This window comes from Nyctereutes procyonoides, unplaced genomic scaffold (assembly GCF_905146905.1).
Source record: "Nyctereutes procyonoides isolate TBG_1078 unplaced genomic scaffold, NYPRO_anot_genome, whole genome shotgun sequence".
Lineage (NCBI taxonomy): Eukaryota > Metazoa > Chordata > Mammalia > Carnivora > Canidae > Nyctereutes > Nyctereutes procyonoides.
In genome coordinates this window covers 19,600,744-19,627,040 of record NW_026575125.1, presented here as the reverse complement: position 1 = coordinate 19,627,040, position 26,297 = coordinate 19,600,744, and the positions used below count along the sequence as shown (strand labels likewise).

At 39.5% G+C, this 26,297-nt stretch overlaps 1 protein-coding gene across 1 annotated transcript; it reads right to left on the bottom strand.

Annotated features, from left to right (window-relative positions):
• Positions 1–1,101: 1,101 nt before the first annotated feature.
• Positions 1,102–26,201, bottom strand: CUNHXorf58 (chromosome unknown CXorf58 homolog). Its single transcript, XM_055338803.1, has 9 exons — positions 26,124–26,201; positions 23,246–23,381; positions 20,094–20,184; positions 17,510–17,604; positions 16,607–16,718; positions 9,430–9,561; positions 4,196–4,425; positions 1,892–2,054; positions 1,102–1,344 (listed from the first exon to the last, which is right to left on the bottom strand). The coding sequence occupies exons 2-9, from the start codon at positions 23,359–23,361 to the stop codon at positions 1,168–1,170; spliced, it is 1,116 nt and encodes a 371-aa protein (XP_055194778.1). The 5' UTR covers positions 23,362–23,381; positions 26,124–26,201; the 3' UTR covers positions 1,102–1,167.
• Positions 26,202–26,297: the final 96 nt, after the last annotated feature.

Sequence of the window (26,297 nt, the reverse complement as noted above, 5' to 3'; positions counted from 1 at the left end):
AATACATTAATATGGAAGAGTACATGCTTATGTTAAATATATTCTAGTAGGAATCATACACATTTACTCCAATATTCCTTATCACTTAAGAAAATGTTTTAATAGAGAATGAGATCTATTTATAGACTGCTTTGCCTGAGTTAAATCAGCTATCAACCTCCATATTTTAAATGTTAAACAAAATCAAAAATTGTATTTTTAAAGTTCAATAAAGAATGCACTTTGTTGGGGTGCCTGGGTGGCTCAGTTGGTTAGGTGTCTGCCTGCAGCTCAGGTCACCATCCCAGGGCCCTGGGATCAAGCCCCACGTTGGGCTCCCTGCACAGTGGGGAGTCTGCTTCTTCCACTCCCTCTGGGCCCCCACCCCGACTGCTTATGCTCTCTCTCTAGCTCTGCTCTCTCTCCAATAAATAAATAAAATATTTTAAAAAGGCAAAAAACTAAAAAAAAAGAACGTACTTTGTTTAATTATCGTAGTTCCTGGTAAGGTTTGATATAATCTAACAGCCTAGATCACAAAAAATATCAATAATTTGTACTATACCAGGAATAAGATGATCAGATCAAAAGGAGATCAGTAAATATTACTCAAAACCTTTTTTATACTTGAAAAATATCCCAATACAACATTGAAGCAGATGAGACATTCTGCCCCAGGTCCTTACAATCCTCGATAATGATTAGGTATGCTAGGTTGTGTCTACTGTAGTAACAAATTCATTATTATTTGTATTATAATTTAGAATAGGTCAATCAAAAGGTGCTTTGTAAAAACAACATGCCAGTTTAAAAAAAAGCTGATGCAAGAGCAGCCTTTTATTCTGTGAATTCTAATATTTATGTTAAGCATGGCCTGTTTAGATGTTTTTAAAAATGAAGGAAAATCAGAATTGAGTAAAAGTTCCAGGGATTAATTTACTAATCATTTCTTGAGTAAAACTATATACAGCTAGTTCAAGGGCATCTAGTAGAAATAATTTATTCAGATTAAAATTCTGTCAGTAAAAAATATTAGTGCTTATGGTAAGACTAAAATGGCTTAAAAATCGGTCACACATTTGGTTAAGAGAGCATTCTGAAGGCTTGTTTATATTTCATTTTCCTTTAATACGCATATTAGCAAGACAGACTGTTAAATAATTTGGTTTTCTATCAGTTAGCTGTATATTAACATGATGGAGAACTATTAATATACAAGTCTTGATACCAGGCAAATAATTCCTTTTCTTCTTTTCTCAATTCCTCATCTGACACAAGCTCATCAACTTTCACAATGTCAAAAGATGGGGTAGAGAAGATGATTGACTGTTGTTGCTTTGTGCCTGGTTTGTCCGTTTGTGGTTCCTAAGTAGAATTATAAATAAAAGAGGAAAGGATTTTACATTTGGTTTTTTACTACTTTCTGTTTTTATATGGACTGTTTATACTTAGCCTCATTTCAAAAAATTTATACCACATATAGATTTTTAAAGAATTACAAAGTAATACATAGCTATGTTAGTTGTAAATATTCCTACAATGTAGGAATATACTGAGGCAGACTTTATGCATATAGTTTTAAATAAGTCTAGATAGAAATGACTTTTATTTTGAGAAAAGCACTATTTGAGATGTGCTGAATCAATAGTGTCAACATACAGAGATGACTGTTGTTTGCCACTTTATACAGATGTGAGGCCAAAACAGCTGGTATTTATCAGTTTAGCTATATTGTTGAAGAATTTTTAAAACATGTGTTACCAAGAGGAACACAGCTTTATACTATCCACATATATACCAAAGGTGTTTTAGCCTTGAACTTGTAAATTAGGAAAATTCTACTTACAGAAGAAGAATTACTAACAGTTTGACTAGTGTCCAAAACAATGAATTCAGTACGAGTTCAACTTACAGTCCCCACGGAAGCATTTTTTTCTTTAGCCATCTTATAAGCTTTTTTCATTTTTTCCACATTCATTAGAGCTTGCTTGGATTGACGACCCAGATGTTTAATTTGATTCTGCTGTTGGTAGGGCCGATATAAAGGTTTGATAGCTGAAACGGATGAAGGGCATCTAGAAAAGATTTGAATTGTAGACAGAAAAAAATGCACAAAATAACATTTAAATGTAAAGGAAGTTGCAAATTTTATTAAAGCGTCTTCTAGCAACTAGATCATAGGCCTCTGTATTTGGAGCAATACTGTATGTAAGTTTTTAGGCCAAAGGCATCATTTCTGCTTAAATTATAGGGCATAGCTCTTTATTTGGCACTTATGAAGGTGTATAAATGATGATGTGGATCACAATGATGATGAAAATTATAGAACATGGTATCAATTTAAAATCAGTTTTCCTGGAAAATACCATGTAGTAGTCATAGTAACACAAAAGAGTATTAAATTTCATAATGGCTGAAAAAACAAGCTGTCTTTATCAGTGTTGGGATCAGATACAGGTGGTACCATGCCCACAGTCCCCTAGGCCTTACCACCACGAAGTACATAGGCCCAACTTCCAACTGCCAGCATTGGCCTCTCTTGGCATGACAGCTTTCTTGTGGAAATGAGAGCCCATGCTCTGGGAAAGTGCCTGAGAATTAACACTTTCCCTCAGAAACAGTCCTTAGCCACTGAGTGATGCACATCAGCCTATAAATATCCCAACTTCCTTGCCCCCACTAGATAACTTGAGGTGCATGTTCTGTAATGGCTTGGATACTCCCAGGAGAGATTAAGCTCCCCTCACCTGCAGAAGTAACCTGTTTGCTAACACATGCTGTTTTGGCTGCCTGCCCTTCCTTGTCTCCCTTTCATCAGTGATTCTGGGAATCACCTCCCAAATAAACTACTCATACTCAAATATTTGATCTCCTGAGAGATCCCAAACACCGCATTCAAAGAAATCTGTAAGAAAGTACTTTTCCCTCTTTAATTGATTTAGAATTTGGCTACTTAATTTGGCTCTTCAAGTGGCTCATTCTTAGATAATCAGTAGCAAGAGTCCAAATAGCAGGGAGCCTAGGGTTATATATGGTGGCAGGGAAAATTGCATCATTTATTTGACCTTGGTGGTAATAGGGTTAAGTTCTATATTCAGTGTCTATATGGATGAGTTAGAGAAAATCTATTTCATGATGACAGACTGTACCCTACACCAGGCCATCTGTCTGGCAAATGTATAGCCTCGATCATAAAATATATGGGCTAAATTATATTATTGGGTCAGCACCACTCATCTCTAGCCCTTAAAAAAACCCAGTGTGTTTGCCTGACAAGAAGACCAGTGTCTCCTCTGTGTACCGAAGGAGTATTTTTTCATTTCAAATATGACTCCATGGAAATAGACTACCAATAGATGCTCTTCAATCTGATTACCTCTTTTTCTTAAGAAAGAAAGCTTGTAAATAAGATGGGCTAGGTGAGACTTATAATGGAAAGAAAAAGGAATATAATTGGAGCAGTCATATTCTGTCCGCATTGTTTCAGATCATAATACAGTCTCTTTTGCTACAATAGGAGCTTCTATAATGTGAATTGGCTCACATGCTATTGCTAAAGAAGAGAATAATGTCACTGTAATTTATATGCAATTTGTCCTCAGCAAGGGGAGCCAGAATCACAAGAGTAGAATTATAACCTTCAGCAGAAAAGGAAAAGGTCCTCAGCTCTGTGTTGCATAGGCAACGGGGGCCCTTTGGGCTGTATTTATGAAAACAAGAATTAGCACCTGCATCTAGGGCTCTTGCCCCAGAGGCACCCCCCACCCCACAGTCCACCCTTGCTGCCCCCACCATACTCCCCACCTTGGGGGGGGGCTTTCTGGTTATTGGCGGGTTGCACTGCCTCTCACATACCCTGAAAAGGCAGCCATGCCAGCCCAGGGCTCCACCTCCATCTGCATTACCTCTGTGTTGACTACCCACTCCAATTAAAGAGTTGCCAGCGTTTCAACTCTATTGTCCGTTTTTTAATATTTGCTGTGGCCCCCTCTAGCCATCCTGAGCTGCCTGTCTGGTGGTGCGAGTTATCTCCCCAGGTTCCAATTGTCCTTTTGGTTAGTGCTCTACTTACAAAGATGTGTACGTTTTGAGCATTCTGCCCCAACCCTATTTTTCCCATATGCCCTATTATTATCTTTCATGAGCTATTTGGCAGAATGTGAACATTTTCAGAAACACCCCTAGTATTGTAACCCCAGGAAAATGTTACTTTTACCTAACTTCAGAAACAATCCGTAGCTGACGCTGACGCATCTCTTCTGTTTGTGGTCTCTGTAATAGATACTTCATTTCTTTTTGTAGACGGTTTGATATTATTCCAGACTCTGCATAATCAACTATGTCATATATTATCATTGTCCTGGGGATGTTTTTGAGGTCTAATTTTCGCCAGTAGTTATTTCTACCACCAGAAGATGCAGGGGTCTCGTCCAGAAGACTGGAATACTATATGGAAAAAACAAGTAAGAATGATCGGCTGTGGGTACTCCAGAATGTTTTTAGACACATTTCCCAAGGTTCCAATGTCCAATGTCACTTCATCCAAAAAGTATTCCTTGATCCCATCTCTGAAATTAATCAGCAACTTTCTTCTATGGCTTATTACTGACTACTTGATGTTTTAGCTCTCTGTGTACTTAGCGCCCCCACCACAAGGCAGGATCCTTGTCATACAGCATCACACACATAGTACCCCACTCACTCAATCTTTATTTAATGATAAATATTTTTTAATTTAATGAATAAACATTTTAATGCCAAATACATGATCTGCATACCTGGTAGTGCTAGTTCATAATATGCTTGGATCGAGAGGACATTTGCACAAGAAATAATGAGTTCACCTCTGGTACCAAGTGGTGAATTTCACTATTTTCATTTGGAGCATTTGTAGAAATCCCACGTTCATGTATTTATTTTTAAATTTAAAATAACAAATTAGGAATGTTAAAATGCATATATATATAATCAACCTTATAAAATATTCATTTAAGAGGCAGGAATAGGGCTAGAGGATCTACAATGCTGGGACAGAATATCAGCTAGGTATTTAAGGTATCTCTCTCTCTCTCTCTCTCTCTCTCTCTCTTTCTCTCTCTCTCTCTCACATGCACACACACCCCTACACCCCCACAAGCAGTCTTTATTTTGTATCATTTAGGCATGCACAGATTTTAATTACTACCATTTGACTGAATGACCCCAGTCCTTCAACATGTCTCAAATTTCAGTTTCTGCAGTATAACTCAATAACTGTATGAAGTACAAACTTTGCTGATAGCTTTCCAGTCCATAGATCACTACAGAAATAACAGATATGTGTAGTGAATAGTGACAAATCATGTCCCTTCTTCCAAAGTGTCAGTGATTGGCCATTGATGATCTGTTATTCAGTTCACACACAGAGAGCAAAGTATGTAGTTGTGTCACCTCTTTGTTTCCCAGTAATAAACACATGTGCCATTTTACCAAAAAAAAAAGATAATCAAAAGAATAGGCCAACAGAGAAACAAAAAAGTGATAATGTTGGAAATGAAATTCAAATTAAACGTAAATGCAGTTAGAAGAAATAAGGGATATTGACATTGCCGTCATTCAAGAGACTGCGGGTGGGCAGCAAGAGGAAGGAAAGTGGTGAAGGTGAACTTAGCGGCATAAATGAGGAAAGTGGTTGTGACGAAAAGGATGCAGCTGTTCCAGAGGAAGTGACGCTGACAAAAGACTCTTCACATTAAAGGAACTTTGAGAGATTTCATAACATTTAAAGTGCAAAGGATAAAATGTTGGTAGGTAATCTGAACTTAGAAAGGAGTGTGGCGATTCACTAAGGCATAGAAAAGAGGTTTACTATGTATTTTAAGTTATATGAGAAGACTAAGAAGGTAAGCGCTGTTTAAACTATTCCTCATAAACTGTTTTTTTTAAAGTTTTATTGAGATTCACATCCCATACAATTCACCCACTTAAAGTATAGAGTTCAATGGTTTTTTAGTATATTTATCGTTGATAAAGTTTTCACAAGGAAATAAAACACTTTTAATCCTCAACGTTTCCAGTGTTTTAAATTATCATGTAGTAAATGTTTTGTTTTTCATTTTCCTATATATTTATAACAGACAGAGAGTTTTTAGTTTTGACAAACTTTTTTTTTTAAAGGTATGGAACAATCATGATTTTTCCCATTGATTATTAAATTCGATTTGCATGGTTTCAGCTTGCACGGTCATTTTTTAAAAAGATTTTATTTATTCATAACAGACAGAGAGAGAGAGAGAGAAGAGGCAGAGGGAAAGGGAGAGAAAAAGGCTCCAAGCAGGGAGCCTGACGTGGGACTCGATCCAGGGTCTCCAGGATCACACCCCGAGCCGAAGGTGGCGCCAAACCGCTGGGCCACCGGGGCTGCCTGCACGGTCATTTTTTTAAAGGATTTTATCTTTAAGCAATCTCTACATGTATTGTGAGGCTTGAACCCACAACCCTGAGATCAAGAGTGGCATGCTCCACCAACCAAGCCAGCGAAGTACTGCTGCACATTTTCATGACCCTGCACTACTGTGCAAAGTGAGGACTGACTACATATTTTACTTGCTGAGAGTGTAGTAGTAAAATGAGTAAACATCTCAGAACTGTCAATGACCTGCTCTGCACTTTGTTAAGTGACTTGGGCGAGTTTTTTTAAATTATTTATTTATTCATGAGAGAGACAGAGAGATATAGAGGCAGAGGGAGAAGCAGGCTCTGTGCAGGGAGCCTGATCAGAATTCGATCCCAGGACCCAGGGATCACGCCCTGAGCCAAAGGCAGATGCTTTAACTGCAGAGCCACTCAGGTGTCCCAAGTTTTAAGAAATCTTATTAAACTCCATTTTTCTCATCTGTTAAAGGGTCACATAATCTACAAACTTGAAGATTAAAGGAGATATACTATACATAAAAAGAGCCAGCAATAGTGCTTGTGTCCATAAGGGGCTCAATAAATTGATAAAATGATTGTCAGCAATCACCATGCTTCTCTCTCCCAACATGTCTATCGGGGACTTCTTCCTAAGACACCAATCCTTGGCACAGTCCTATGCTCCAAGTATGTGAGCCACATCCTTTGCAAAGATAGTTGGCATCCCAAAGTGCTACTTATTTCTATTATTTCAAATGAGGGTTGAATTCCCTCATTTTCCAGGTTAAGACTCTAAAGGAAAGAAAACAGAATTGGGAGTCTCCAAGGCACTGCATTAACTTCATGTGTCACAATGAACTAGCTGAGTGGACAGTTAAGGCCATTTATTATTATTATTATTATCCAGAAATTTTGTATCCATTGTTTTTTTAGAACTTGTAAAATGGCAGTAATAATAGTACCTACCTCTTAGAGTTATTGTGAGAATAAAAGGAGGTGGTACTACACCAGCATTTGCTATTATTATTATTATTATTATTATTATTATTATTATTATTCAGGTATCTAGTTTAAGGTTCCTGACTTAGTACTGCTGTCCAATCCATTATGCAAACCAGGAACCTAGGAGCCATGCCGGACACCTCCCCTTAGCCTGCCTTGCTGTCTGTCACCAAGGCCCATTGCTTTTACTCTCTAATTATCTCTTGTGTCTCCAGCCTCACAGCCCTCAGCCAAGATACCACCGTCTCTCCTGAAATACAGCAGGAACATCCAAACTAGGAGAAGGCTCTTGCTATACTCTAATCCATTCCCTACACTGCAGCCAGACAGATCCCTTCACTCATTAGATTAGATCATCTCATTTCTTAACACATTAAGAAGCACCAGCTTCTACCTGCACACAGGATCAAGAAAAAGAAAAATACCTTGCTATTGTCAAAAGGCCTGTCTGATGCTCTCTTGCCAGCCCTCCAAGCTGCCTGCCCAAACCTCTGCTCTCTCTTCTCCAGCTCCACAGACCTGCAGTTCCTCCTGCCACAGAGCCTCTGCCTGGGGCACAGCACCTGCTCAGCCCCAGACTGAGGCTGTGACACATTGTTGATTGCCTGCCCATCAACCATTTCCCACTTCTTCTTTGCCTCCAGAGCCCTGATTTTTTTTTTTTCAAGTATGGAGCAGCCACGTGTTCTAGGAAGGAGGGCCCCAGCACATGAACCATGATGGTTCTAAGTCAATGGTGGAAAATGATCTCATTTTCCTTTATCAGCAATTAGGTTAGGATTCTGATCAATGGGATCTGAGGGGAAGTCTGTTGGGGACTTCTGGCAAAGATTTTTCTCTTCTTTCTTTCTTTCCTTTTTTTTTTTTTTTTAAAGTAGGCTCCATGTCCAGCATGGAGCCCAACATGGGGCGCTTGAACTCACAACCCTGAGATCAAGACCTGAGCTGAGATCAAGAATTGGATGCTTCACCAACTGAGCCAACCAAGCACTCCCAGAGATATTTCTTCTTGAGATAAAAATGAAAATGGTGCTTAAGAGTCCCCTTGTTCCTGACTTTAAAGGAAGTTAAGAATGTGATAGTCATCTTGTTACCATGTGGAGGAAGACAAGAGCACTGTAGAGGACCCTGATGTCCTTGAGCTGCTGTATTATTAGCTGGCCTGAGACCCACCTCTTTGTAGACTTCAGACATGGGACAGTACAATTCCCTTGCTGTTTAAGCCTCCTGTGGTTGGGAATAATCTGTCACTTGTACCACAAAGCACCCAAATAATAATAATAACCCCTTCTCACTAGGTCAAATCTCCATCATGCACTCTCTTAGCAACACGTACTTGAGTTTTTTACTTTTTACCAAGATAAAATGCACAAAATATAAAATTCACCATTTTAGCCATTTTAAATGTACACAATTCAGTGCATTTAGCAAATTAACTCTACATAGCACTACTATCTAATTCCAAAACATTTCCATCAACCCCAAAAGAAAAGCCACATTCATTAGCTATCATTCTCCAGATGCAAAGAGCCAAATATTTTATGATTCCATGAATACAAGCTATCCAGAATAGGTAAATTCAGGGAGACAGGAAGCTGATTAGTGAGTGATAGGGGCTGGAGTGATGGAGGGACAGGGAGTGACAGCTTAATACAAGGGAGGTTTCCTATTGGGGTGATAAAGTTCAGGAACTAGATAGTGGTGGTGTCTGAACAACACTGTGAATATACTTAATGTCACTGAATTATACCATTTAAGATGGCAAATTTTATATTATGCTTATTTTTCTATAGTGAAAAAATGTATGATCCTTTCCTCTTGGAGGATAAGGTCAGAAGAGTTTTTAAAGATTATTTATTTTAAAAGATTTTACTTATTTATTTGAGAGCACGAGAAGGGTAAGGGGCAGAGGGAGAAGCAGGCTCCCTAATGAGCAGGAAGCCCGATGTGGGACCTGAGCTGAAAGCAGGCGCCTAACCAACTGAGCCACTCAGGTGCCCACAGAAAGCTTTTTTAAAAATTGTTGTTTCTAATATCTAAATCTCAATTCCTTACTTGCATGTAGTCTTTCAGGGTGACAATATCTATTTTATCAGTTATTTTGAACTTCTGGAAAAGACATTCATCTTCCATAACCTGATGGTAAAACTTCTTTTTCCCCATAATTTTGCAAGCATCAGCCACTGCCTATAAAGAGAATAGAAAACATATTTTTAAAACAGTAGTATAATAGCAATAATTATCAGTGCACACTTTACATATTTCTTCTGACAAACACATCAAATACTGTTCCTTTCTTCTAGCAGCTTGCTATTCAATAAAAAGACTGTATTTACAAAGAAAAGATTGTATAAGAGTTTTTAAACCGCTTAAAATTCGTTTCCGTAACCATATCTACATAGTTTTAAAATGTAATGTAGCTGAGTCTCCAACCCTCAGAGAACCACAGTGTTTTAAAAATGTTTTTTCCCCTCTTAAAAAACATTCTTTTCCCTTAACAAAACAAATCTATAGCGTCATTCATGCTGTCAAGGCAGAGAAAACTTCCTTGGTTATTAAACAGGTTGCCCTAGGAACTGCAGTGAAAGGTGTTACTGGGCCAACTCTCTTTTATGCGCTAGTTAATACCTCACCCCCAAATGGAAACATGTATGTTTCACATTGCTTAGACCTTCCTCTCCTTCAGACTTCATTCTCTGTGGCCAAAGAGTAGTGAAGCATTTTTTTTTCTCTCCAAAACGCTGGCATTTTGTACTAAAGGAAAATACCTGAGAGGGCAGAGGTAGAAGAATGCCAGAAAATATGGAGGCCCAAATCTCATCTGGCCCTGTCTGTACCATACCGTTCCACATACGCCCATCCTTTGCTAAGAGCTATACATAGACTGAGTAGAGACTTAAGTACTCCCCACCCTCGTTCCCACCCCCCATAAGTATGTGCTGACTCTTCTAACACATATTTATATTACATATCTATGCTTCTGGCCACAAAGCATATGCTTATGAGAATGGAGACTGGCGTAGAATAAAATTCAAATATCTTTGGATTCCAGATCAGTTTCTCTTTCCCTCTGAATCTCAGAATGTGTATTTGTGAAAACATGGGAACTCCAGGTTATAATGTTGATGTGAGGCCGCTTGAGATGAGATCAGAATTTGGAATCTGTTCTTTTTACTTAACACACAATACGACAATGAGCCTGGAGGATATAGTTTCCATTTCAATTTTCACTTTTGTTATTGAGAATATTCCTTTTTTATTTATTTTTCTAATTTCAAAGCTTAGCACATGGACATACATGGAAAATTAAAGAATATTCAAATGGTGGTAGTTTTATTCCTAATGTACTACATGGAAGGGACAGAAACAGTTTCTGTGATGAACCTTCCTTTAGGCAGATCATCTCTGTTTTCCATTTCATTAGTTTCTTTATATACTACGCATCTAAAGAAAAGACAGTATTGGCACGTGTCACCATTATGCTTTCTTGTAATTAATTTCCCGTGGGTTCTCATTAACTACCCTCATGGTGACGCTAAAGGTAAAAGCAAATAAACTATACAGTGAACACATCTGAAAGCTGTATAATTTCTGCTTTGAGAATTTCTTTAGATATAACTGTATTTTACTTTAGCTCAAGCTACTTAGTAAGGGTATTTCTTGCCAGTCCCTCCCCACTCTACTCCACTCAGCCACCACCCACAACCTCTCCAAGCCCCGGTTTCCTTATTTGTACACTGCCTCAGCTGTGTGGCTCAGCTGTGTGAGGCCCATTCCAGGATCCAGCCAAAAATCCCTATGCCGGGCAGCACGGGGAGGGTTCGCTGCCCACTTGCGACAGGGGTTTGAAAAAAGTTTGCCCTCCAATGGCCAGCATGGAGGCCATTCTTTCTTTCTCAGGCATCTGCTGTATGGCTAGCTTCAGGAAAGTACTTCTGGGTAGGAAGGGATGGGAAAGAAGTGCCCAGCCCCAGGTGAAAGGGAAGGGCCGAAATGAGGCGAAGAGCCCAGGACAGCAGCCAATCAGACTAGGATTCAAGAGGCAGGATCCAAGGGATCCCTGGGTGGCGCAGCGGTTTGGCGCCTGCCTTTGGCCCAGGGCGTGATCCTGGAGACCCCGGATCGAGTCCCGCGTCGGGCTCCCGGTGCATGGAGCCTGCTTCTCCCTCTGCCTGTCTCTGCCTCTCTCTCTCTCTCTCTCTCTCTCTCTGTGACTATCATAAATAAATAGACATTTAAAAAAAAAAAAGGCAGGCTCCATTCTTAGTGGGTGACTCAAACAAAAGGTCAAAGGCAGGCATCTCTAAATTTGACACTTCCCCTGATATCTGGCATCACTGTGGCCCAGAAGCCCCCACGGCCCCACAGGTACATGCTGGCCTAGATCCACACCTGCCCTTGTCAAGCGACTATCTCAAGTCACGTCCCCGCCCAGCTGGAAATTCTCACGAAGGTAGCATGAACTGGTATTCTGCACAGGAACAGGGTTTCTCAGTTTGGAACAGTTCGATTATACGTGAGTTCAGAATTAATGAAACCAGCACAGCTGCTGGTGTGGTTTCAACCTCGAAGTGTGCACAGTGCAGTGGATAGATGGAGAAGTATTCAAGTGTCAGTTCTGCCCCTGGCAAGCCTCTCCAAGTCCTGGCTTCCTCACAGGCTGAATGGGAATAACATGGACTGTGCTGGAGTTATCAGGAGCCTGTATAAGGGAACATATTTAGCAGGCGTCCTGGCTCAGGAGTGGTTAATTATGAGCACAGGCTCTGGAGTCAGGATCACTGGGTTTTGATATCGGTTCCTTCCCTTTCTAGCTTGAGACCTTCAGCAAGTTACTTGGTCTTTTAAAACTGAAGATAACAGAATCTACATTCTAGAGTTTATGAGAATTAAATGATAATGCACACAAAGTGTTTAACACAGGACTCAATGGTGCTCAATGAGGGCAGTTATTATTAATAATGGTGTTTTTTCTTTTTACATAAATGCCTAATCCTCAAAAAGAACAGGGATCTTCAATTTAAACTAATGGTTGCTGGATGTTCATGTTTAAGAACTGTCAATTACCCAGAGGCATTCTAGGCCACGCTGTGTGTGTGTGTGTGTGTGCGCGCGCGCGCGCGCGGGGGGGGGGGGGCACCTGTAAGACAGTGCTTGTCAAACTAGATTGTGCCTAGGATCATCTGGGGGGATTGTTAAAATGCAGGTGCTCATTCAGTGGGTCTGGGGAGGGGCTTGATAGTCTGAATTTCTAGTAAGTTCCAGGGAATGCCAGTGCTGTGGGTCTGTAGACCACACTCTTGAGTAGCAAGGCTTTAGAATATTCTAAATATAGTTGGAGGATGAACTATAGTGACAACCCTCTGTAAATAAGCATTGCTCTGAAAATAGATCATCGAAGTAGGTAACTGAAATGAGATCTCTCTTTTGTACACTTGGCTATCCAATTGTTCGAGCACCATTTGAACTGACTTGGGACATTTGATGAAAATCAATGGATCATCTATGAGTGGGTGTATTTCTGAATTCTCTATTCTATCTCATTGATTTACATGTCTGTCTTTAGGCCATCACAACACTGTGGGATCATTGCAGCTTTTTAGTTCTTGAAATCAGTTAATGTAAATCTTTGTTCTTCTCTAAAATGGCTTAGGCTATTCTATATCTTTTCACTTGTTTTCACTTTGTGTATGTGTGTGTGTGCCCGCGCACATGCACGCGCGAAGTGTGAACACATGAGAAACGCTACTGGGAAATGATAAGGAAATGAAACTAGAAACGGAAATAAGTACCAGGGAAAAGACTGAACAACAACAAAACTGTGAAACTCCCTTCTTCATAAGTGAACTTAGATTATATGTCTGAACTAAAACTGACTTATTTATTTCATACCAAGAAATAAGTGGGGGGTGCCTGGCTGGCTCAGTTGGTAGAGTGTGAAACTCTTGATCTTGGAGTTGTGGGTTCAAGCCCCAAGATGGGTATAGAGATTACTTTAAAAAAATAAATCTTTAAAAAAAAAAAGAAAGAGGGACGCCTGGGTGGCTCAGCGGTTAAGCATCTGCCTTTGGCTCAGGGCTTGATTCCAGAGTCCTGGGATCGAGTTCCACGTTAGACTCCCTGCATGGTGCCTGCTTCTCCCTCTGCCTATGTCTCTGCCTCCCTCTCTGTGTGTCTCTCATGAATAAATAAATAACATCTTTAAAAATAAATAAAATAAATAAATAAACAAAAAGAAAGAAATGAACTTAGGAAAGTTGGATCGGCTTGCTAAACACACAATTTCTATATTCAAAGGACTGGCGTAAACTTATAGTAAGAATAATTCTATAGGTTTTCTATCAACCATGAATCCAGGTGTTACCAGAGTTTGTTATGTAGCTCAAAAAGGAATCCTAAACTGTTCTTTCATGTTCTGATCATTTAAATCCTCTCAGAATGTTTAGTGAAATACTCAAACTAGTGTTATTACATTTTCATAATAAAAACAAAAAATTTTAAAAACATGTTTGTGTATTTTTATGGGCAAAAAAATGAAGGATACACAATAAACTATTAACAGTGATAACCCCAGGCGAGTGAAAGTCACAGCACAGAAAGGCATGAGGCATAGTTTCCTTTTTTAAAAAAATCTCTGTGCTATTTCCTTTTTCCCCAAGTTACTTTGTAATTTAAATAAAAACTGAAGTTATTATGCAGCATTTTAATGAGTTTTAATATACACAGAGTCCTTTCCAGTCATGGCTTCTAAGTTTCTCATTTGCTCTAGCCTGCAGACAGCAGGGGCCACTGGGAGCAGACCCAGGAGAATTTCTGTTCCTGGAAAAGTCTCATCATGTAATCTCAGAAAAGCAACAATTGATGATATTTTATAGGTATGATAAGCTTATTCTGTACATAAATGTGGCATGAATTTATTCCCTGAATGTAAGATAAATATCAACTTTTGCATGTGAAGTCATTCTATATAAATGAACAAATATTAATGACTCTGGAACACCATATTCCATATGAAAACACATAGTCCATTTGATATATCCTGAAACTGAATGAAATGTTCTCTGACGTTGCCTGAGAACACAGAGAAAGGCAGTCTCTTTTTCTTTTCTAACATTCTTCAGAGAATAAATGCTGTACATCCTGGATCTGATCAGAAACTCCCAGGCTATGTGGTCTTCTATTCTGAACACATACCATTACTGATGACTTCAGATGGGCCATACTTTTCAAGATGGGCCATACTTTTCATATTTTCAAATAAAATATCTCCAGAAGGCTACAGGAAAATAACCTTTGATGTATGATTTATGAAAGGCTGAGAATGAGAATGCATGCATTTTTTCTCAATTATAGTCATGTATAAGGGCCAAAGGAGCAAAATCTATGCTGTAGTAGCATTGCAGATCCTTGCTATTAAACGTGGGGTCCGGGATCCCTGGGTGGCGCAGTGGTTTAGCGCCTGCCTTTGGCCCAGGGCGCGATCCTGGAGACCCGGGATCGAATCCCACGTCAGGCTCCCAGTGCATGGAGCCTGCTTCTCCCTCTGCCTGTGTCTCTGCCTCTCTCTCTCTGTGCGACTATCATAAAAAAAAAAAAAAAAAAGATTTAAACGTGGGGTCCAAGAACCAGCAGTAGCAGCAACACCTGGGAACCGGTTAGTAATGCAGACTCTCATGTCCTATCCCAGATTTACTGAATCAGAAACTATATTGTTTAACAATATTTTCAGGTGATTCCTATCCTGTAGACACAATTATGGTAAATATACTTGAAACTTAAAAGTATGAGAACTCATATAAAGAAAAATATTTTAAAAGTTCATTTTCAATAGTCCAGCTCACTTTTCTCTAAATATGCTACCAGAATTAAAGAAACAATGATAAAATACCATTAAAACAAATAAAATGGCATCAAATGGTCTGCATAATTTAAAAGCCCTAATAGGCCACTTTAGTCCATTACTAACCAAAATTTTCTTTTTCTTTTTTTAATTTAAATTAAATTAGCCAACATATAGAACATCATTAGTTTCAGATTTGGAGTTCACTAATTCATCAGTTGCATGTAACACCCAGTGCTCATCACATCACGTGTCCTCAGTTACCTCAGTCACCCAGTTACCTCATCCCCCCACCCACCTGCCTTCCAGCAACCCTCAGTTTCTTTCCCATAGTTAGGAGTCTCTCATGAGACTCCTAACTCTGGGAAATGAATAAGGGGTTGTGGAAGGGGAGGTGGGCAGGGGGATGGGGTGACTGGGTGACGGGCACTGAGGGGGGCACTTGATGGGATGAGCACTGGGTATTATACTATATGTTGGCAAATCGAACTCCAATAAAAAATATACCAAATAAAGAGTCTCTCATGAACAAACCAAAATTTTATTATTTTTAAGGATTTATTTATTTATTCATGAGAGAAAGAGAAAGAGAGGCAGAGATACAGGCAGAGGGAGAAGCAGGCCCTTCCCTCACAGGGAGCTCGATGTGGGACTCGATCCTGGATCCCAGGATCATGCCCTGAGCTGAAGGCAGACACTCAACCGCTGAGCCACCCAGGCATCCCACAAACCAACATTTTATTTTATTTATTTTTATTTTTTTAAACCAAAATTTTAATACAAAGAAAACTGATAAGTATTTTTGGGGCCTCTATCAGTAATTCATTCCAAATATTTTTTTAGCTAATAAACAGAGACACCCTGAAACATGAGATTAAAAAAAATGCTACCTGGCTGCTGGGATGTTCAATGGTGAAATCACTTAGTCTGTATACTTTGAATGCAATTCAGATACTACGCAGATATTAAGAAGCTAAAGTAACATAAAATGGAGGTGCCTGGGTGGCTCAGTAGGTTAAGCGTCTGCCTTTGGCTTAGGTCATGATCCTGGGGAGAGGAGCCTGCTTCTCCCTCTCCTCCCCACTCATGCTCTATCTCTGTCTCCCTCTTTCATAAATAAACAAAAATCTTTATTTTATTTTTTTAATTTTTATTTTATTTTCATTTATTTATGATAGTCACACAGAGAGAGAGAGAGAGAGAGAGGCAGAGACACAGGCAGAGGGAGAAGCAGGCTCCATGCACCGGGAGCCCGATGTGGGATTCGATCCCGGGCCTCCAGGATCGTGCCCTGGGCCAAAGGCAGGCGCCAAACTGCTGCGCCACCCAGGGATCCCAACAAAAATCTTTTAAAAAATAAAGTAACATAAAGTGTACATCATGAAACATCACCTCACTTGATGGCTTTAAAAAATTTTTTCCATTGAAATACTTGTTACCATGGCCTTCAGTATGCAGAAAAATTTTAAATACGATGAAAGGTGGAAATGTTTCACCACTGAATCTGAAATAAAGACCAAAAATTAGTCGTTTGGCATCAGGGTTAGGGCTTAGTTACTTTCCTCCTCTACTTAAGATTATTCTCATAGTTTCCTGCATGCAGGGTAAAGTCTATGCCAGAGCACAGAAAGAATGGGTAACGAAGGGATGCCTGGGTGGCTCAGCAGTTGAGTGTCTGCCTTCGGGTCAGGGCGTGATCCCAGGGTCTGGGATGGAGGGCCACATTAGGCTCCCTGCGAGGAGCGTACTTCTCCCTCTGCCTATGTCTCTGCCTCTCTGTGTCTCTCATGAATAAAAAAATAAAATCTTTAAGAAAAAAAAAAGAATGGGTAATGAAATCGATTACAGAGATGAAAGAGCCACATTGGGGTGTGTGTGCTCAAAACTATTCTCATTCACGTGTCAGACTGGACACATCATGGGAGATGAGCCACTCTCAAGCCAACTTTTAGCCCAAGAGTCATACCTCAGTTTCCTCACACAATAAATGTAAATTTAAGAACAACCCTGAGAACTTATGAGGACTTAAAAAAATACATTTCTAGGGGCACGTGGGTAGCTTAGTGGTTGAACGTCTGCCTTCAGTTCGGGTTGTGATCCCAGAGTCCTGGGATCGAGTCTCACACCGGGCTCCTCATAGGGAGCCTGCTTCTCCCTCTGCCTATGTCTCTGCCTCTCTCTGTGTGTCTCGCATGAATAAATAAAATCTTTTAAAAAAAAAAGAAAATACATTTATAAGGTTTTTTTTCATTTTAACTAAGTGCTTCTTGAAATAAACCAGTATAGAAATATTACCTGAATCTAACTTTATACTTCATGCTAGGATCTTTCACAAGCTCAGCTTCTAAGGGGCTCACTTTCTTCAGTATTTCACGTGTCACACAATATTCCTGAAATAGATGATGATGCTATAAATGGAAAATGGTACTCTGTCCAGGTGTAACTTACTGAGAATAACAGAGGTGGCATGGTAAAGTGAACAGTGCACCAGGCTTGGAGTTCTGAAGACCTGGGTTCTGGTCTGGGCTCCTCCATTTAGTACCTGTGTAATCTTGAATCAATTACTTTATCTTTCTAGCCTTCAAGCTTGAGTGGGTGTCCCTTCTTGACATCCCAGGCACTGGTATTTCCCTATGACAACACTTTTCACCACGTATTATAACTAACTATGAATTAATCTGTGTCTTCTACTAGACTGTAAGTGGCGTGAAAGTACTGATCATGTCTTTCTTCCTTACCATACTCCTAGCATCTAGTACAGTCCTTGGAACACAGCAGGTTTAGCAAGTATTTGATATTGAATAAATAACTGTAAAATGGGCAGTCTGGGTGGCTCAGGGGTTTAACGCCACCTTTGGCCTAGGGTGTGATCCTGGAGACCCGGGATTGAGTCCCACGTCAGGCTCCCTGCATGGAGCCTGCTTCTCCCTCTGCCTGTGTCTGTGCCTATCTCTGTGTGTCTCTCATGAATAAATAAATAAAATCTAAAAAAAATAACTGTAAAATGAGGATGGTAATAGTAATGCTACTAGTTTTTAAGCACCTTTTATATACCGCATATTCTGTTACATGCCTTATATACATAACTTCATTTAATCCTTACAGCTCAGCAGTATTATTCAAATATTATCATTCCCATCTTTCCTTTTTTTTAAATATTTTTTTAATTTTTATTTATTTATGATAGTCACAGAGAGAGAGAGAGAGAGAGAGAGAGAGAGAGGCAGAGACATAGGCAGAGGGAGAAGCAGGCTCCATGCGCTGGGAGCCCGACGTGGGATTCGATCCCGAGTCTCCAGGATCACGCCCTGGGCCAAAGGCAGGCGCCAAACCGCTGCGCCACACAGGGATCCCCATTCCCATCTTTCCAATGAGCAGGCTGAGACTCTGGGAGTGTCTGTAACTTATTCAAAGGCATACAGGTAGTACATGGGCAAGCCAAGATACAAACAGAGATCTATTTGACTCTAAAGCCCCCACTCGAAAGGAGAAAAAATGAGTGGGAAATATCAGAGAGGGACACAGAACATGAGAGACTCCTAACTCTGGGAAACGAACAAGGGGTGGTAGAAAGGGAGGTGGGCGGGGGGTGGGGATGACTGGGTAACAGGCACTGAGGGGGGCACTTGATGGGATGAGCATTGGGTGTTATTCTATATGTTGGCAAATTGAACACCAATAAATAAATAAATAAATAAATAAATAAATAAATAATAATAAATAAATAGTGTTTGCAAGTTAAAAAAATAAAGCCCCCACTCCACCCCCAACATGACCCTGCCAACCTCTATGCCAATGACAATCACATAAAAATGTACACCAAAGGGCTTTTAAAATGACAAAGCATTATTAATGTCAGGTAGGAATTTAAAGTGTTAGGATAAGAGATTTTTAAAAAAGAATTAATTTCCTTCTTTCTGTTACTATAAACATCTAAAGTTATAACAAAATCAGTATTATGATAATTAAATGCAAGTTCCATATGTGAAGACAATGGGTAAAGGACCTGAAATGTCACCTCTTTACTGAGCGGGTTTTCTCTGAGGTATTCCGCTTTTACTAGCATCAGAAATGCATCTGTGGGTCAGATGGTGAAGAAGTGTATAAACTGCTCAGACTTCATGATTTTTTTCAGAGCTGCTAAAATTCCCTTAATGTGGCTATTACTAATTATAAACTATTGTAATCATGGGTGATTTTATTAGAATACTTGGTACTATATGAAGGAAAGCTTTATATACTCTATTAGCATTGCCAGAGTTGTTTTTCAGAGGGGTGAGGGGATATGCACCTTTGGAGGTTTTTGTTTTTGCTTAAATAGGACCATATTATTCATACTATTCTATATTTGCTTTTTTCCTTAATGAAATATCTTCGCTATCTTTATATTGCAGAGTCACATATAAGGCTGCAAGGTTAAACACTATGAAAGCACCAATACTTATTTAACCAGCATCCCATTGGTGGACATTTTATGGTTTACTTTCTTTGCTGTTACAGACAATACTGCAATGAAGTTGTACATATATTGGAGAATGGATTCTTAGAAGTAAAACTGCTGGGTGGAAGGTAAGGGCACTTAATTCAGAGATTTTTCTGGTTGGAAGATCAGTGTCCCACATCTTCAAATAAGAAATTGATTTTTTAAAAACATCATTTTAGTTTCAGAAAAGGAAATAACAGTCACCCACATTATTTACAAATAAATCCAGAAATATTCATTTAGGGATAAACAAAGGAGCAATCTCAGAATCCCATGCACTATTATATTCATATAGAAGAGATTTTTAAAAGGTTACATACTTTATCTTTACTTAACAGACCTTTTAGCTGATAAGTAATTAGATGTGTCAGAGAAAACAAAAAGCAAAATACATACCGCTGCACAAACTGTGTGCTTTAGGAGTTTAAATATTCTTTTGTTCACATGAGATAACCAAGCTCTCTGTATCCTTCGAGCTGAAATAGCTCTATTAGTTATGAGAAGAAAAACAAAAGATTAAGATTAGTGAAGTAGTTTTCATTTTCCTAAAATCTTGGGGAACTCAATTTATGCTTCTTCCCCCTGTACCCTCCCATTCTCCACCCTAAGACTGATCTGATAAGGAACATTTGGATGTGGTAATTGGAACTGGCCATTTGCAGAATCTAGTCAGAATGAGGATATAAGATATTTGAGAATCTTTCCCTTGAGATAAAAAAAGTCCCAGCTAAAACTTTATCAGCAAAAGGCATATATATTATAACTAAAAACGTAGGAAGAGACAAATTTGCTTTCTAAAAACATCTATGACCTAAAATGATTTCATTATAGTTAGTTCTTAAAAACACTGTCCAACTAGTCCAAGTGCTATGAAAATAGAACATAGAATACTCAAAGTTACAGTAGGTCCAATTCTTTTCTGGGAACAGACAACCAGGCCCTAAAAAAGAAACCCCCTTCTCTGATCGTGGCTTGAACCAGGCTCATTCCAGTCAGGTCAGAGAATCATTTTACTTTTGCTCACATCTCAGCAGATTGTAGGGATTACTCTCTCCAAAACCCCCCAATCCCATCCTTACCCCTCACAAAGCTACATGTGAAGAAAGATACTCCTGTATAATGTCACCATTGGCTGGCAAAATGCAGACTATAAGATGTAGAGTAGAAATGGTCTGACTAAAGGATCTGTATTCTGAAAACTATAGAACACTCATGAAAGAAATTGAGGAAGACACAAAGAAATGGAAAAACATTCCATGCTCATGGATTGGAAGAAAAATATCATTAAAATGCCTATGCCACCTAGAGCAAACTATACATTCAATGCAATCCCTATCAAAATATCATCAACTTTTTTCACAGAGCTGGAACAAATACTCCTAAAATTTGTATGGAACCAGAAAAGACCCCAAATAGCCAGAGGAATGTTGAAAAAGAAAACCAAAACTGGTGGCATCACAATTCCAGACTTCAAGCGATATCACAAAGCTGTAATCATCGAGACAGTATGGTACTGGCCCAAGATAGACACATAGATCAATGGAACAGAGAACCCAAAAATGGACTCTCAATTCTATGGTCACCAATCTTTGACAGAGTATTTTTTCCAATGGAAAAAAATGACAATCTCTTAACAAATGGTGTTGGGAAAATTGGACAGCCAAGTGCAGAAGAATGAAACTGGACCATTTCCATAAACAATACACAAAAAAAATAGACTCAAAATGGATGAAACACCTAAATGTGAGACAGGAATCCATCAAAATCCTAGAGGACGGATGCCTTGGTGGCTCAGTGGTTGAGCATCTGCCTTCAGCTCAGGGCATGATCCTAGAGTCCTGGGATTAAGTCCCACATCAGGCTTCCTGCATGGAGCCTGCTTCTCCCTCTGTCCGTGTCTCTGCCTCTCTGTGTGTCTCTCATGAATAAATAAATAAGTCCTAGAGGAGAACAGGCAGCAACCTCTGTGACCTCGGCCACAGGAACTTCTTGCCAGACATGTCTCTAAAGACCAAGGGAAATAAAGGCAAAAATGACCTATTGGGACTTCATCAAGATAAAAAGCTTTTGAACAGCAACAGAAATAGTCAACAAAACCAAAAGACAACTGACAGAATGGGAGAAGATATCTGCAAATGTCTTATCATCAGATAAAGGGCTAGTATCCAAAATCTATAAAGAACTTATCAAACTCAACAGCCAAAAAACAAGTAATCCAATCAAGAAATGGGCAGAAGACATGAAAAGATATTTCTCCAAAGAAGACATACAAATGGCCAACAGGCACATGAAAAAAATGCTCCACATCACTTACCAGCAGGGAAATAGATATCAAAACTACAATGGGATACCACCTCACACCTGTCAGAATGGCTAAAATAAACAAGTCAGGAAATGACAGATGTTGGCAAGGATGCAGAGAAAGGGGAACCCTCTTACACGGTTGGCGAGAATGCAAGCTGGTGCAGTCACTCTGGAAAAGAGGAGTATGGAGGCTCCTTAAAAAGTTGAAAATAGAGCTCCCCATGACCCACCAACTGCCCTGCTGGGCATTTGTTCCAAAGATACAAATGTAGTGATCTGAAGGGGCACCCATACCCCAGTGTTTATAGCAGCAATGTCCACAATAGCCAAACTATGGAAAGAGCCCAGAAGTCCATCAACAGATGAATAGATAACGAAGATGTACACACACACACACACACACACACAATGGACTACTATTCAGCCATCAAAAAAAATGAAATCTTGCCATTTGTAACAATGTGGATGGAACTAGAGGGTATGATGCTAAGTGAAATAACTCAATCAGAGAAAAATAGTTATCATATGATTTCACTCATATGTAAAATTTAAGAAACAAAACAGAGGATTATAGGGGAAGAGAGGAAAAAATAAAACAAGATGAAATCAGAGTGGGAAACAAACCATAAGAAACTCTTAACCATAGGGAACAAACTGAGGATAGCTGGAGGGAAGTGGGGGACAGGGTAACTGGGTGATGGACATTAAGGAGGGCATAGTCTATATTACCAAGCACTGGGCATTATATAAGACTGATGAATCATTGACCTCTACCCCTGAAACCAATAACATATTACATGTTAATTACTTGAATTTAATTTTAAAAATAAGTCCTATTTAACAGATAGAACAAACAAAAAGAAAAGGCTTGACTTACAGAAACAAAGCTTTAACTCCTAGATGATGCCATTTATTAGCTGTTTAACCTTATGCAAATCACTTACCTTCTCCCAGTTGCTGCTTCCTCACTTATAAAATGTAATAATAAGACTGCTTCACAGAGTTGTCAGGATCAAAGAAATGTGTGTTAACATGCTTTGCAAATTATGAAAAACTAATTATAATAATTACTATTCAATTCAAAAGTAATTTTATTTATTTATTTTTTTCCCAAAAGTAATTTTAAAACACATAAAAAGCCCTCTAATTTACAAAACAAAAAGTGTTTGATGTTAGCTGGGCAAATACGGTATGGAAACTGACCAGTTGTGGAAAATGATAAAGGTTGAAAGATGGCTACTTACTGTTGTACTGCTTTTCTCTTTCCAATATTTGACAAATGCATTTTGTAGTCTTTTCCTGAGCGTGGATTATCTGACTTTGGAACACCACTAACTGACACCTTTGAGGAGTGCTTCATTTTCCTTATGATGAAGTATTCTGAAAGTACATAGATTCAGCATTTGAGGTCATAGTCTATATTACTGCACCGTTTGGACAAGGCTCAAGTGCCATATGATTGTTGGGCTATTTCCAGAATCCTTTACAAAGGAAGGCACCATGGATGTCTTAATGTTGCTTACAGTTTACATGCTTTATTTTTATTTTTATTTTTTTTCAGTTTACATGCTTTAGGTACTAAAAATATTCTGAGGGAAGTGGAAAAGACAAGTGCATCTATCCATAGTCTTCTAACTGGTCCCTCAGTCTCTAGTCTGTGTCCTTCTGGCCCTCCTCCACATTGCAGCTGGAGTTAATTCTGTAGAGCAATAATCCAGCCTTCTTACTTCCCAGCTTAAAGTCTTTCAGGGACACTTCATTTCCTCCACATTGAAGTCCAGACTCCTTAGAATGGTGTTCTAGACTTTTCTCAATCTACAGTCTACTCTTTCAAATATCAAAATACCAACTTTCACCAGCATTCGTCTTCTAGACTCTGTGAGAACAAGAACTTCTCACCAAAATCAGTGTTTTTCAACTCTGTGCCATTGACGCACCATTTCTTCTCTCTTCTCTTTCTTCTTTCCTACTGCCAGCAAACATCAATTCAGCTTTCAAGACCCCAGCTAATTGATGCCTCTTCTCTGACGTTTTCCATCCTCTTTTTCATACAACTGTTCACCCTATCTCCAAGGTCCCATAATACTGTACATGTTTTTCTTTTATAGTACTTCTCATATTATGCCATAATCTGTTTTCTTGGCTGTCACCCCAACAAGGCTCATTGAGGGCCAGAAACATCTTGCTAACTATGGAATCCTCCATGTCTAGTGAGAGTGGAGAATTTTTACATGCTTGTCTAAGAAATTTCTGTCCTAGTTTTATCATGGAATAGCTGTGGGACTTAAGGCAAGTTCCTTAACCTTTTGGTAGCTCAGTTCCCCTTGTGGTAAAGTTAAAAGGGTGTGTACTAAATGAACTGATTCTATCCTTGGTTTTCTATCTTTTGATGCCTTACTCTGATTTGGATGCGGTTCCCAAATTCTTACTCACTGCTTAGTCTCTTCTACTAAAGCGGGGGCTCTTAATTTTCTTTTGGTGTTGTGGACTTCTATGGATGGACTCTAATGGACGACTACCAAGAATTACGTTTTTTAAATGCATAACATAAAACACATAGGATCACAAAGGACTCTATATTGAAATCACTGCAAAATACTTCCAAAAACAAAATTATAGGAATCTATCCTCTTTATGCATTAAATAAAATGAGAGCTCTAATAACTCCTGTATTTGTGAATTGGTAATGAGCAGAAATGGTATGTCAAGAAATCTGCCATGAGTGTAACATTGTATGAAAATATCTGTGCTTTCTACCGATGACAAAGTCCCAGATACTGCTGTTACTTCTGTGCTTTATTGCCTACACTAAAATTGAAAGAAATGCTGAAGTTCAGTTAGAGATGAGCGCAAATAAAGTTGTAATTTCTTTCCCCATCTAAGTTCATATACCCCTTGAATCAAGAATTCCTGCCCTGGGGTGGCTCAGTCAGGTTGAGCATTCAACTCTTGCTTTTGGCTCAGGTCATGATCTCATTGGTCTTGGGATCAAGCCCCACTACAATCCATACTCAGCCAGGAGTCTGCTTGAAACTTTTCTCCTTCTGCACCTCCCCCTGCTTTCTTTCTCTTTCAAATAAATAAATCTTGGGGAAAAAAAAAGATTTAAGAACTCCTGCCCTAATTTATCACTATACTTCACACTTTTATACACATGTGACATTCCATTACAAATGCAGAGCCTTCAGAGTCTTCTCAGTATTTGTCCTTGGGTATAGGAATGGGGACGGCTTGGCATATACAATTGTCCCGAGAAAGAGAAAAAGCAGCCCTTAACATCTGGGAGTTGGCCTGGCACTCACAGCTTGGCTTTGGTGCTATCCTGGCTTCCTAACAACACCCAATCTAGGGCAAAGCCTGGCTTCTTTGAATTCGCCCCCAAATCACCCAACCAAAGCCCAAATCTTTTTTCTTATTAATTTTCTTTTTAAGATATTATTTTTTCATGAGAGACACACAGAGACATAGGCAGAGGGAGAGGCAGGCTCCCTGTGAGGAGCCGGATGCGGGACTCAATCCCAGGACCGCGGGATCACGCCCTGAGCCTTAGGCAGACGCTCAGCCCCTGAGCTGCTGAGGCGTCGCCCAAATCTTTTTTCTTAAGTAGGCTGCAACGCCAAGGCCACCGTGGAGCCCAAGGTGGGTCTTGAACTCAAGACACTGAGATCAAGACCGGAGCTGAGATGGACAATTGGATCCTTAACCCACTGCGCCACCCCAGGCAAATCAGCCCAAATCTTGTAATAAATCTAGCACGCACTCACTGAGATGCCCTGCTGTGCCAAGTTGCGTGTTTTCCTCACAGCAACGAGACATAATAAACCCAACTTGTTCACCTACAGATGTGTTCGCAGTGGTCTTTGGCTGGAGGGCAGAGACACGGCCCCACACAAGCCCCCACAATCTTGCGGATGCTCGCCTGGATGAATTTACACTTTCTATGGGGTGAGGACGTGTAATACAGATTGAAATATGAAACACACCCCCATTATGAGACAGTATAACAATTATTTAGGCGAGATCACAGGCTTCCCACTTTTCCATGTGGCCTTGTACAAATTAGTTCTTTGTGCCTCGGTTTCGTCTTCTACTATATTAAAAATAATAATCGTACTCACCTACCTGGGTTGTCGGAAAGATTAGATGAGTATGTGTAACGAGTTTAGATCAGAGCTGAGCATATAGTAAGCACCGTGTTAGTGTTTGCTATTCTTGTTAATTAGATAATTATTCTCATTATTGCCTTTTCTAGTAGCATTAAGGGACATCTGATTCCCAGAGAGGGGCATATGTTTA